The 13,222-nt window shown below is 63.8% G+C and overlaps 1 protein-coding gene across 2 annotated transcripts in view; it reads left to right on the plus strand.

The window, feature by feature from the left end:
• Positions 1–1,332: 1,332 nt before the first annotated feature.
• The window catches only part of ZCCHC14 (zinc finger CCHC-type containing 14), a 40,662-nt gene continuing 28,772 nt past the window's right edge, over positions 1,333–13,222 (plus strand). Inside the window, exon 1 of one of the 2 annotated variants that reach the window (XM_040982260.1) lies at positions 1,333–1,887. In XM_040982260.1, the coding sequence (XP_040838194.1) occupies positions 1,333–1,887 (555 nt within the window). The remainder of the gene's footprint in view (positions 1,888–13,222) is intronic. The other variant, XM_040982261.1, reaches the window with a different exon arrangement.

Raw genomic sequence — 13,222 nt, forward strand, 5'->3', positions numbered from 1 at the left:
TTCACAGCTCGGGGTGGCCACTCCCAGGCCGGGCGGACCCAGGTGCCTCTCTGCCTTCATTCATCCCCTGGCTTGTCTGTCCTCCTGGGGTGGGGACAGTCCCCGGGACGTGGGGCCATCCCGGTGCCATCTCACCTCATTTAATCACACCTGCCTGACCTGCTCCCGCGTGGGGTCAGTCTGAGGGGCCGGCCAGCAGAGGGACAGCCAAGGTCACGGTGCTGGCGGCGCAAGCGGGGTGCTGTCCGAGCCGGGGTGCTGGACCGGCTGCCCAGGAGGGAGCAGAGGCGGCCCGGAGGGGTCTGCGGCTTGGAGCGGGTCCCTGCGCCTGGCCTGCCCACTCGGGGTGCCCTGGGAGCAGGGCTGAGGGGCGCCCTGAGGGCCTATGGCCAGGAGCACCTCGTGACACCCTGCGCAGGCCACCTCTGCCCAGGGCACGGGCGGGGGCTTCCTTCGGGTCCGAAGGGGACCGTGCCCCAGGCCGGTCCAGGCTGAGGAGGAGGCGGCCACGCTGCGTCCCGCCCCGCAGCCTGTGAGCTCACCGGCTATTATTACCCCAGCTTTCCCCGGGGGAGGCGGCCGCGGCTCAGAGAGGCCAAGCGACTGGCCCAAGGTCGCACAGCGCGCACGGGCGCAGGCCGGCGTGGCGGGGCGCGGACGCCGGCGGCCCCGGCAGGACACGGGCCGCCCGCCCCGGGAGGACACCGGCCGCCCGCCCCGCGCCGCCGCGCCCCGAGGCCGCCAGGCCGGCCCGACGCCCCGGCCTCCACGCAAGCCTGAGGGAACAAAAGCGGCCGGCGATCCGGCCCGGGTCTTCCGCCCGGCCGCCCCGCGCCGGCCAATCGCGGCCCTGACGTGACGGACGGCCCGCCCCGCGAGGCGTGGCCTCCGCCGCGCGGGCCAATGGCCTCGGGGAGCCGGCCCGGTCACGGGCGCGCCGGGCCAATGGGCGGCGGCGGGGGCGGGCGCGGCCGGCGCCGGCCGTCGCGAGGGGCGGCCCCCCGCCCGCCGCCCACTCGCGCAGGCCCGGCCGGCCGTGTCCGCTCCGGATCCCTCCGCGCCGCCGCGCGTCCCTGCCCGCCGCGGCCTCGGCTCCCGGCGCTCCCCGCCAACGGCCGGCTGGGCGGCGGCCCGCGCTGACGGACCCTGCGGCGCGCGGGGCGATGGGGGCGGCCGCCTCCGGGGCGACGACGACGACGACGACGACGACGACGACGCCGCCGAGGCGCGCCGCGGCCGCCGCTGGGCACGGGGAGGCTGCGCGGCCGTGAGCGCCGGGCCCGCCGAGGCCGCTCGCTGCAGGCGGGGGGCCCCCGCGCGCCCGGCGGCAGCATGGTGGAGAAGCGCTGCCCGCTGCAGAGGGACGGCGTGTACCGCTGGTTCTCGGAGCTGCCGTCGCCGCAGCGCGTCGAGTTCCTGTGCGGCCTGCTGGACCTGTGCATCCCGCTCGAGCTGCGCTTCCTCGGCTCGTGCCTCGAGGACCTGGCGCGCAAGGACTACCACTCGCTGCGCGACTCGGAGATCAAGGCCAACAACCCGGCCGACCTGGGCAGCCTCACCAACCTGACGGACGAGGTGGTGCGCAGCAAGCTGCTCGTGTCGCTCGCGCTGCTGGGCTCGGAGCAGCGCGAGGCGGCGGGCGTGCTCTACCGCACGCTCACGCACATCGACTCCATCATCCACAACTACGGGCTGCAGCTCAACGAGGGCCGCACGGGCGATGAGTTCCTGCTGCTCTTCACCATGGCCTCCAACCACCCGGCCTTCAGCTTCCACCAGAAGCAGGTGCTGCGGCAGGAGCTCACGCAGATCCAGAGCAGCCTGAGCGGCGGCGGCGGCGGGGGCCCCGCGGGCAAGGGCGTGCCCACCTGCCCGGCCTGCCACAAGGTGCGTCCCCGGCCCTCCCGGGCTCTCGCTGCCATCCGAGCTCGTTCCCCGCGATGACCCGGCCGAGGCCTTGCACGTGCTCGGCTGGCTTTGGGCCCCGGGGCACGCTCTGCTTCTGGGGTTGCCCTCTCTGCCCTCCCAGGAGTGCGGGCTGTCGGGCCACTCCTTGGGTGACGTTTCTGCCAGGGAGGGGCTTTTGCTGGGATTGAGTTCAAGTCTCCTCTGTGAATTCCACCTGGTGGTTGGCGGGAAGCTGCTCCTTCCGTGTCCCCACACTGGCAACGTCCCTGTGAGCTTGGGTGCCTGCAGGCTGGGCAGCAGGGTCTCAGCCGTGGCCGTGGGAGTGTGGAGCTGCAGGTGGCCGCGGGGTCTCAGCCGTGGCCGTGGGAGTGTGGAGCTGCAGGTGGCCTGTGGGGTCTCAGCCGTGGCTGTGGGAGCGTGGAGCTGCAGGTGGCCTGTGGGGTCTCAGCCGTGGCTGTGGGAGCGTGGAGCTGCAGGTGGCCTGTGGGGTCTCAGCCGTGGCTGTGGCTGTGGGGGCGTGTGGAGCTGCAGGTGGCGTGGGGTCTCAGTCGTGGCCGTGGGAGTGTGGAGCTGCAGGTGGCCGCGGGGTCTCAGCCGTGGCCGTGGGAGTGTGGAGCTGCAGGTGGCCTGTGGGGTCTCAGCCGTGGCTGTGGGAGCGTGGCGGCTGTGGGGGCGTGTGGAGCTGCAGGTGGCGTGGGGTCTCAGCCGTGGCCGTGGGAGTGTGGAGCTGCAGGTGGCGTGGGGTCTCAGCCGTGGCCGTGGGAGTGTGGAGCTGCAGGTGGCGTGGGGTCTCAGCCGTGGCCGTGGGAGTGTGGAGCTGCAGGTGGCCTGTGGGGTCTCAGCCGTGGCCGTGGGAGTGTGGAGCTGCAGGTGGCCTGTGGGGTCTCAGCCGTGGCCGTGGGAGTGTGGAGCTGCAGGTGGCCTGTGGGGTCTCAGCCGTGGCCGTGGGAGTGTGGAGCTGCAGGTGGCCTGTGGGGTCTCAGCCGTGGCCGTGGGAGTGTGGAGCTGCAGGTGGCGTGAGGTCTCAGCCGTGGCTGTGGCCGTGGGCCTGTGGAGCTGCAGGTGGCGTGGGGTCTCAGCCGTGGCTGTGGCTGTGGGGGCGTGTGGAGCTGCAAGTGGCGTGGGGTCTCAGCCGTGGCTGTGGCTGTGGGTATGTGGAGCTGCAGGTGGCGTGGGGTCTCAGCCGTGGCTGTGGAGCTGCAGGTGGCTTGTGGGGTTTGGGCCGTGGCTGTGGCCGTGGGAGTGTGGAGCTGCAGGTGGCGTGGGGTCTCAGCCGTGGCTGTGGCTGTGGGTGTGTGGAGCTGCAGGTGGCCGGGGGGGTTCTCAGCCGTGTCTGTGGCCGTGGCCGTGTAGAGCTGCAGGGTGGTCTGTGGGGTCTCAGCCATGGCCTTGGGCTTGTGGAGCTGCAGGTGGCCTGTGGGGTTTGGACCGTGGCTGTGGCTGTGGGAGTGTGGAGCTGCAGGTGGCCTGTGGGGTCTCAGCTGTGGCTGTGGCCGTGGCTGTGGCTGTGGGCGTGTGGAGCTGCAGGTGGCCTGTGGGGTCTCAGCCGTGGCTGTGGCCGTGGCTGTGGCTGTGGGCCTGTGGAGCTGCAGGTGGCCTGTGGGGTCTCCACCGTGGGGTCTGCCCCGGGAGCTGCCTCCACCTGGGTGAGGCCCGTGCTGGTGCGGGAGGTGCTGGCTGTGGTTTTGAGGGGCAGCACGCTCCACCCTAACCACAACTGGTTTGGGGCAGTCTTTGGTGAGAAAAAGCAATAGGTTTGTTCCTGGCCCTGCCCCCCCAAGTGGCCACGGGCACCCCTTTTTCCTGTTCTGTGACTTTGTCTGGAGTGCTGGGGCCACTCCACTTCAGTGTGTGAGGGATGAGGCGCTCTGTATCTGCACCTACGTGTGTGAGGGCCTTGTGTCCCTACGTATGTGAGGACCTCCGTGTGTGTGTAAGGGCCTCCGTGTCCCCGTGTGTGTGTAAGGGCCTCCGTGTCCCTGTGTGTGTGTAAGGGCCTCCGTGTTCCCCGTGTTTGTGTGTGTGTAAAGGCCTCCGGGTCCGTGTGTGTGTGTGTGTGTGTGTGTGTAGGGCCTCCGTGTCCCCGTGTGTGTGTGTGTGTAAGGGCCTCCGGGTCCCCGTGTGTGTGTGTGTGTGTGTGTGTGTGTAAGGGCCTCCGTGTCCCCGTGTGTGTGTGTGTGTAAGGGCCTCCGGGTCCCCGTGTGTGTGTGTGTGTGTGTGTGTGTGTGTAAGGGCCTCCGTGTCCCCGTGTGTGTGTGTGTGTAAGGGCCTCCGGGTCCCCGTGTGTGTGTAAGGGCCTCCGTGTCCCCGTGTGTGTGTAAGGGCCTCCGGGTCCCCGTGTGTGTGTAAGGGCCTCCGGGTCCCTGTGTGTGTGTAAGGGCCTCCGTGTCCCCGTGTGTGTGTAAGGGCCTCCGGGTCCCCGTGTGTGTGTGTGTGTTTGTGTGTGTGTATGTGTGTGTGTGTAAGGGCCTCCGTGTCCCCGTGTGTGTGTGTAAGGGCCTCCGTGTCCCCGTGTGTGTGTGTAAGGGCCTCCGTGTCCCCGTGTGTGTGTGTGTTTGTGTGTGTGTATGTGTGTGTGTGTAAGGGCCTCCGTGTCCCCGTGTGTGTGTGTAAGGGCCTCCGTGTCCCCGTGTGTGTGTATAAGGGCCTCCGTGTCCCCGTGTGTGTGTGTAAGGGCCTCCGTGTCCCCGTGGGTGTGTGTGTGTGTGTGTGTAAGGGCCTCCGGGTCCCGTGTGTGAGGCCTGGGATGGGGGTGGCTCTCCCCTCTGGCTTCTAGTGCTCCATGGTGGGAGTGCTGTCTGTGTGCTGACGTAATTATGTCTTGGCTGTGAACTGGTTCTGAATGGTTCTGTGGGGCTGCCAGGCCCCTTGTCCTCCGGGGAATGGGAACCTCGGGGTGGCTTTGAGGGAGCCCGGGCCCTGGGCGCTGGGACGGGCAGGCTGTCGGTCTCCGGGTGACGTCCCATGTTGTCTGCCGTCGGGGGCTCTGCCTTCCTCGCTCGCCCTGGAAAGAGCGGCCCCTCTGGGTGCTCGTTCACTTTTCTTTAGTTGCGTTTTGTTTCGCACTCTGAGTTTTGAGACTTGGTATTTTTCTTTTGAAGATGTCAGTGACTTTGAAGTCTTATTTAAACTTGTATTTCTTTTAGCTATATTTCTCTAAAACAGTTGTTATTTACAATTTTTTCTCCCAAACCCTCACTGTTTTATGTCTTTCCCCCTTGTTTGTTTGAGAGTGCAGTCTTGATGCTGGTCTTTCCCTGCATGCCCTCCCTGGGGGGCTGGCACCAGCCTGCTGCCCTCCTGGAGTCCACATGGGTGGGCAGCTGCATTGAGGGGCATGGGAGGGGCTTCCTGGTGGGCATTCTTACTGCTCAGGGCTGAGCTTGGCGGGGAGGAGAAGCCACTATGTTTCCTCTGAGGCGGGATGCTCGCCACAGTGAAGCAGCTGGTGCGGGGCTGTGTGCCTGCTCTGCCCCTCAGTGCTGCGGGCTGGGCTGGGCTCCCCTTCCTGCGAGGGCAGTCCTAACTGCCTGGGGCACACCCATGCAGGCTGCTGGTTGTGGGGTTCTCTCGCTGCGGCTCTGGGGCCAGGAAACGCCCGAGCCACGAGCCACGGCGCTGTATGTGTCCCCCAGAGGAGCGCATGGCCCACCTGCTGAGGTGCTTGGTAACATCCCTTCTTCTGCCTCAGCACTGTGTTTTCAGGGTTCATCTGGGTGGTGGCTAGGACAGACTTTGACCGTCTTTGTGGCTGAGTAATGCTGCCCCGTGTGGGCAGGCTGTGGCCCTGTCCATTAGGCCGTCGCTGGCTTCGCTTGCCAGTGTGGCACTGTTTTCTTTGACGTGTCACCTGGCAGCTGTCTGAGGGCCTCCCGCTCAGTCAAGTCACCTTGGGTGGCCCAGTCCTGCAGACTGCCCAGGCCCTCGTGCACTGCAGGTCCCGGGCACTAAGGTGAATGGGGTGGCTCACAGATGCGCTGCCTGGCAGTGGACACTGGGTGACCTGGGGTCTACTCGAGGACTGAGGATAAGTATTCAGTGCTTTTGTGAGGGTGCAGAGTCCCTTCAGCGTGGAGAAGCCTGGGCCATTTGCTCTGTGCTGATGATGCTGTGGGAGGCCTTGAACCTAGGAACCAGCTGGTGGCTGCTGCACGTAGCCCAGCGTACCCAGGCTGGACCTGGTCTGGAGTGGCTGCTGCCGTCACCCAGGTCCCGCTGCCTGTCCTACGCAGTTCCTGGGTGAGGGAGGCTGCCCTGTCTTTACCATGAAGGGCAGGGGGCACCAGCAGTGACGTAGATGCTGCTGGAGCTGCCCTCTGCTTGGCAGTGTGCTCGGTGCCTGTGCAGATCTCACGAGATCTCGGCCTGTGTGAGCCTGCGTCTGTCTGCTGGGTGACGCCTTCTGCCTTTGGCCCTTGTGCGGTGTGAGGGCCGTTCCCGTCCCCTGGGCTGCCTCAGGTGTGTGTACCGTTGCGGGATGCGGTGTGGAGGGAGTCCTTCTGTTGGGGTGGGGTGCTTGTCATGTCGCCACGTAGCAGTACAGCCCAGGAGGTGGGCGTCATTGCCACCAGAGTGCTGTCGGCTTCCTGTCGGGCACCTGCGCTCTCCCTCAGCCTCTGCCCTCGCCGGCCTCCTCTTTGAGTCAAGGCCGTCTTGAGGTGAGTTGGTATTTTCGCGACATTCATGTACAAATCCTACACCTCTGAGGCAGGCTTCTTGGAAGGTCTCCAAGCTGTGGGGATGGGGCTGCACCCTTGCTGAGACTGACATGATCAAGAGAAGGGCTTGTTGTGCCTGGAGAGGCGATTTCCGCTTGGCACACTCCCGACTGCACAGGAACGTGGCGGAAAGTCGCGCTGCTTGGCAGGCTTTCTGACCTTGTACTTGAGCCTGAGCACACGCGGTTGAGGAATCAGCTTCACACGGTAATGTTTCCCTTCCGGTCTCTCCATTAAAAAATGTTTATTTGAAAGGCAGACAGCACCCGTCTTCCGTTGGCTGATTCACACCGCAGCTGCAAGGGCCGTGCTGGAGCGAGGCCGCCCCTGGGTGACAGGGCCCAGGTCCCACCTGCTGCCTCCCAGGGTGAGCGTCGGCAGGAGGCTGTGTCGGAACCCGAGTGTCTGGAGCACAGCTGGCTCTGTGGGCTGCAGGCCTCCTGGGTGGCAGCCTGCCCCTGCGCCACTCTGCCTTTCCCCACAAGTGTTATGGTTGTGGAGAGACCCAGTGCGATGTGGAAGCGTTTCCTCTCAGAAGGAGAGATTGCCAAGAGCTAGGAAAGTAGCTGTCTGCTTTGGGCCTGACACGATAGCTCAGTGGCTAAATCCTCGCCTTGCATGCATCAGGATCCCATATGGTCGCTGGTTCTAATCCCGGCAGCCCCACTTCCCATCCAGCTCCCTGCCTGTGGCCTGGGAAAGCAGTGGAGGACGGCCCAAAGCCTTGGGACCCTGCACCTGTGTGGGAGACCTGGCCAGGATCTCCTTTAGATCAGCTCAGCTCTGGCTGTTGTGGCCATTTGAGGAGTGAACCAGCAAACGGAAAATCTTCCTCTCCGTCTTTCCTCTCTGTATATCTGACTTTCCAATTAATAATTTAAAAAAAATCTAAAAGAAAAAAAAAAAGGCCTGAAGTTATATGAGAGAAGATGATAAGTTTTTCAAATGGCTGTTGTAACCACTGCATGAATACTGGGCCAGAGTGTGGTCTGGCGGCGTCATCCTGCCTTAGAGAGGCGGCTGGGACCCTGAGCCACTTCCCAGTGGAGAGCTCGCCTGCCATGCTGGTCCTCACTGGGTGCTTGGCAGACCAGGAGCAGCCGCCCTGAGCCTGGCAGCCACGTGTGCTCCAGGGGTCCTGGCTCTGACATGCTCTCAGGGGGTCCCGGCTCTGACATGCTCTCAGGGGGTCCTGGCTCTGGCAGTCACGTGTGCTCAGGGGGTCCCGGCTCTGGCAGTCACGTGTGCTCAGGGGGTCCCGGCTCTGACATGCTCTCAGAGGGTCCCGGCTCTGGCAGTCACGTGTGCTCAGGGGGTCCCGGCTCTGACATGCTCTCAGAGAGTCCCGGCTCTGGCAGTCACGTGTGCTCAGGGGGTCCCGGCTGTCTGCTGTCTCCTGTCCCCTCCCCTCCACAGCCCTTGACTCCCACTCACTCCCTGCTTGGCCTGTGGGCAGGTTCTTGCTTATCTGGTTTGTTTTTCTACAAAGTCCTTCCTCTGCTGGCCACTGCTGCGCATCTGCAGTGCAGGTTGTGGGTGGGCGCCACTGTGGACCCTGGTGCTGGGCTCCCCGGGGTGTCAAGGAGGTGACTTTGGGGAGTAGGCTGGCACTTGCCAGTGGCTTGCCTGCTGTGCCTTGCCTCTGACTCTAATGGCTTGGGTGAAAGCAAGGGATTTTAGTTGTTTTTAACTGATAATATAATCAGAAAACGCGAGAAGGGGTGTTGGAGGGGTGGCCCTCCGCCTGGGAGGGTCAGGAGCTGCTGAGGGCCCACTGCGTCTGTCGCTTTGCCTGGGTGATAGGAGCTCATTTCCTACTGAGAGGGTGTCTGGCCTGCAGGGCCTGGACTCCAGCCCCCCGCCTCTGCTGCTGCTCCCCACTTCCTGTGAGGTGCCCATGTAGCCGGGGCCTGTCATCCCAGGAGGAGAGCTGGATGGAGTTTGGGGGTCAGCCCAGGTTTGGTGATGGGCTTTTTGCAGGGTGGAGGATCTTCCTCTGTGGCTCTTTGCCTTCCAAGTAAATGAAAGCAGACACATTGGAAACCTCTGCCCAGCCAGGTCCCTTTTGGGAGGTGGCCCAGTGGCTTGCATCGCCCTCACCCCGATGGCTGCTGTTGCCCCTGCTGTCCTTGGTTTTTGTCCTGGGGGTCTCGGTTAGGGCGGGCCGGTCACGGGCCAGTCCCTGTGGAAGGGCGCTTTTCCGTCCTGTGCTACATGCTGCGTTGCTGCGCGTCACAGCCCACAGGGCTGTGCAGCTGTATGATGTGTGTGTGCCTGTTTGCCCGTGGGCTGAGCAGTGTCCGAGTGAGCCCGCCAAGGGCCGTGGCTGAAGTCTGCAGCCCCTGGTTTTCCTGCCGTTCTCTGCGTCTTTGCTTCCCAGTGTGCACCTGCCTTGCTGGTTGGCTGGTAATGGTGGGTGCTTTAGGCCGAGCTCCGTTCTTTGGGCGTCACGCGTGACGCTTCCAGCTGTGATTGGCTGCCAGCTGGTGCAGCCCTCGTGTGCGTGGGCCAGCTTCTCCCTTCCCCTCCTCGAACCTGTCTGCCTTCACACTTCCTGCCCAAGCCGGAGTCCAAGGCTTTTAAGCAGCTCCCCCTCCCCCCGCACCCCTCCTCGCAGCCTGCCCTTGTAGTTTTGCACATGTGGTGTTCATCAGCACTGTCCCAGCCACAGCCAGTGTCCTCTGGAGGCCGCTGTCCTCCTGCCCTGCCCCCGTCCTCCTGCCCTGCCCTCCCACCATCCCTCCTACCCTGCCCCCATCCCCTCCTCCTGCCCCCACCATCCCTCCTGCCCTGCCCCCGTCCTCCTGCCCTGCCCTCCCACCATCCCTCCTACCCTGCCCCCATCCCTCCTCCTGCCCCCATCCCTCCTACCCTGTCCCCATCCCTCCTCCTGCCCCCATCCCTCCTCCTGCCCCCATCCCTCCTCCTGCCCTGCCCCCACCATCCCTCCTACCCTGCCCCCATCCCTCCTCCTGCCCCCACCAACCCTCCTGTCCTGCCCCCGCCATCCCTCCTGCCCTGCCCCCACTGGCCCTCTCTCTCCCAGTCTCCAGCCTCTCTCCGTTCTCCTAGCTCATTTGGCGTGATGATTACATAGATGGCATGCGTTTTTGCAGACAGACTGGGATTGGGCAGTGTGCCAGGGAGCCAGGGCATGGACGGTAGCCTTCGGGGACAAGCATGACCATAGATTAGTAAACTGCATTTCTAAGTCAGCCGTGCTGCCGTGCACATGGGAGATGGTCTCCTTTAAGAATTAAGCTGAGGTCATTGTTTATAAAGTCTACAAGAAGCAGTTATTAGCTGGTTAGCTTCTTTCCCCCTGGTTTCTTTTTAACAGATGCGTTTGTATTGAAAGATTCACAGAGATATAAGAGGGAGAGATCTCCCATGCACTGGTTCACTCCAGAAATGGCTGCATGGCTGGAGCTGGGCCAGTCCAAAACCAGGGGCCTAGAGCCTCTTCCTGGTCTTCCACGTGGGTGCAGGGTCCCGAGAACTTGAGCAGGCTCACAGCGTTTTCCCAGGCCATTAGCAGGGAGCTGGTTCAGAAGTGGAGCAGCCAGGACTGGAACTGGTGCCTATTGGATGCCAGCGCTGCATATGGAAGCTTAACCTATGCCGTGGATTCAGCTCCCCCCGCCCTGATCTTATATGTTAACCAGCATTCATGAACTTGGAGCCTTAATTCTTAGAGAAAGTACCAGTGACATGGCTGCATAGGGACTTGGACCTGGTCACTAGGAGCCGGGGGACTGGGCTGCTCTCGTGCCTGGCCTGCTGTTCGTGGTGTGGTGGCCCTTGTGATGCGTCCGCTTCAGAACAGTATGCTTGCAGCTCTTTCTCTGCACCCCGTTGCTTTACCCGGGCCTTCCGAGGCTGTCCGCACCCTGCCACACACTCCGGCCGGGCTCTGGGCTCACGTCCCTGCCGTGCTGCCCTTGGAGCATGCTCTCCTGAGCGGATCCATTGCTTCACATTTCTGCCCTCGCGAGGGCAGACACAGCTGGGGTCGGGCAGCCCCTACACGCAGCAGGGTTCCTTCTGTGAGTGGTTGAAAGCTGGGATGGGGTGGGGCCTCGTGACGCTCACGGCTTCCTCTCTCTCAGCCTCCTCACAGCCTCCACTCACAGCCTCCTCCTCACAACCTCCTCTCACAGCCTCCTCACAGCCTCCACTCACAGCCTCCTCTCACAGCCTCCTCTCTCACAGCCTCCACTCACAGCCTCTTCTCTCACAGCCTCCTCTCTCACAGCCTCCTCACAGCCTCCTCTCACAGCCTCCTCTCTCACAGCCTCCACACAGCCTCTTCCTCTCACAGCCTCCTTTACTCACAGCCTCCACTCACAGCCTCCTCCTCACAACCTCCTCTCACAGCCTCCTCTCTCACAGTCTCTTCCTCCTCTCTCACAGCCTCCTCCTTACAACCTCCTCCTCTCACAGCCTCCTCACAGCCTCCTCTCACAGCCTCCTCCTCACAACCTGCTTGTGTGTCAGCCCCTTCGTGTGTCACGGTCTCTTCTCTCGTGGCCTGCTCGTGCCCCAGCTCCCCCGTGCCACACCCCCTCATGCCCCCCCCCCCGCTGTGCCCACGTATCCCGGCAGTGACCTGGGGGGACGCTCACCCTTGCCTTTCTGCTCAGTTTTTGCGCTGAGCCTGTCCGTTTTCTCTGTGTCCAACAACTGTGTATTCCAGTGAATTTGTTACATTATTTTTAATGTTATGTATGTATTTTAAGGGTTCATTTATCTTTCTTGGGAAGGCAGATCTACAGCAAGAAGGAGAGAGGGCAGGTCTGTGCTGTGATTTGCTCCGCACAGCTGGTGCTGGGCACTGTGGACTGCCCGCTCGGCTGGTGCTGGGCACTGTGGACTGCCCGCTCGGCGTGTGGCAGGACGCGCAGCCCGGGGCTGCTCCACGGTGGCTGCGGCGTTCGGACGCCCTTGTGCTCACAGTGTCTTGGAGGGAGTGTGCGGTTTCTGTTGCTCGCAGCCGCTGTGTGAGAAGGAGCTGAGGCTCCGCGAGGCTTTCCCACGGCTGGTGCCGCTGGCATGGCCACCAGGAAGGGCCCTTGATGGCGGTCGTCAGGCCTGCTTTGTTCCCTGCCGTCAGTCCTGGCTGCCGTGGCTGTTCCTTGTTCTGCCTTCTCTCTCCCAGGGAGGGAGCCCGAGGGCGGCCTTTCCTGTGGGCTGTGTCCTTGCTGGGCGCCGTGCTGCGTGGGCTGCAGTTGGCAGTGCACGTGTCTCCGCTTTGCCCGAGTGCCTGGCGAGGGCTGCTTCCTGAGCAGCAGAGGAGGCTGGCCTGTCTCGGGGGACCTTCTCTGGAGGATGGTGCCCTGCCTCACCAGCACTGGGGCTTTGCTGCACGCGGGATGGGGATTTTGAGTGGAGGCAGTGGTGTGGACAGCAGACCATCTGAGTGGTGGCTCACACATGAAGGGAGAGCTGTTGTCGATGCACAGGGCAGCGCTAGCCCCTTCTCGGTGTTCGCTCAAGTCGGCAAGGCTGCCAGGAGCCCGGGGTGTGCTTCGCGCACCTTAGAGGTCGGAGTGGCCGGCCCTGCCGGATTCTGCGGTCTTCCCGCCTGGCCATGGTGCGCCCATTCTGGGTGTGCTGAGCCTTCCCCGGAGCCTGTGTGGACGGTCCGTGGGGCACGCGCAGCCCCAGGGTCCGGACTCGGCAGGGAGGCCCTGGGCAGTCCTCCCGTGTGCCCCGGGAGTGGTGAGAGCAATGTTTTTATGTGGAAAGTGTTTGGTTCACACTGGCTTCCAGCTGGCTGAAGTCAGCTGGTAGTTCTCACTGTTGAACTATCCATTTTCTTGTCCTGGTTTTAAGAGAAACGTAATGACTGTTTTAGTAAAATGCTTACAAATCGCTTTTCTTTCCCATTTTGTGCTTTTTTTTAGACCTTGACTTTAAAGTGTTGTAACATATTATTTCATCCTGGACAGAGACAGCTTACTTAGAAAGTAAGCTGCAAACAAGTGACTTTGTGTGGTGGTAGGTGTGTTAGGATTCATTTCCCTGGGGCACCTGGAGGGCTGCTCAGCCCCTGGGCTCCACCCTGGCCCTCCCCAGTGCCTGTGCCCCTCCCGCTGGCTGTGCCCCTCCCGCTGGCAGTGCCCCCTCCTGCTGGCTGTGCCCCCTCCTGCTGGCTGTGCCCCCTCCCGCTGGCTGTGCCCCCTCCCCTCTGGCTGTGCCCCCTCCCCACTGGCTGTGCCCCCTCCCCGCTGGCTGTGCCCCCTCCTGCTGGCTGTGCCCCCTCCCCGCTGGCTGTGCCCCCTCCCGCTGGCTGTGCCCCCTCCTGCTGGCTGTGCCCCCTCCCCACTGGCTGTGCCCCCTCCCCACTGGCTGTGCCCCCTCCCCACTGGCTGTGCCCCCTCCCGCTGGCTGTGCCCCCTCCCCGCTGGCTGTGCCCCCTCCCCGCTGGCTGTGCCCCCTCCCGCTGGCTGTGCCCCCTCCTGCTGGCTGTGCCCCCTCCCCACTGGCTGTGCCCCCTCCCCTCTGCCTGTCCCACCCTGTCCACTGGCTGTGCCCCCTCCCTGCTGGCTGTGCACTGTCCCCCGCCCCCCCCCCCGGCCATCCGCCCTCCCCAG

Source organism: Ochotona curzoniae, unplaced genomic scaffold (genome assembly GCF_017591425.1).
Source record: "Ochotona curzoniae isolate NIBS_2020 unplaced genomic scaffold, NIBS_Ocur_1.0 contig_3622, whole genome shotgun sequence".
In the NCBI taxonomy this organism is placed as follows: Eukaryota; Metazoa; Chordata; class Mammalia; order Lagomorpha; family Ochotonidae; genus Ochotona; species Ochotona curzoniae.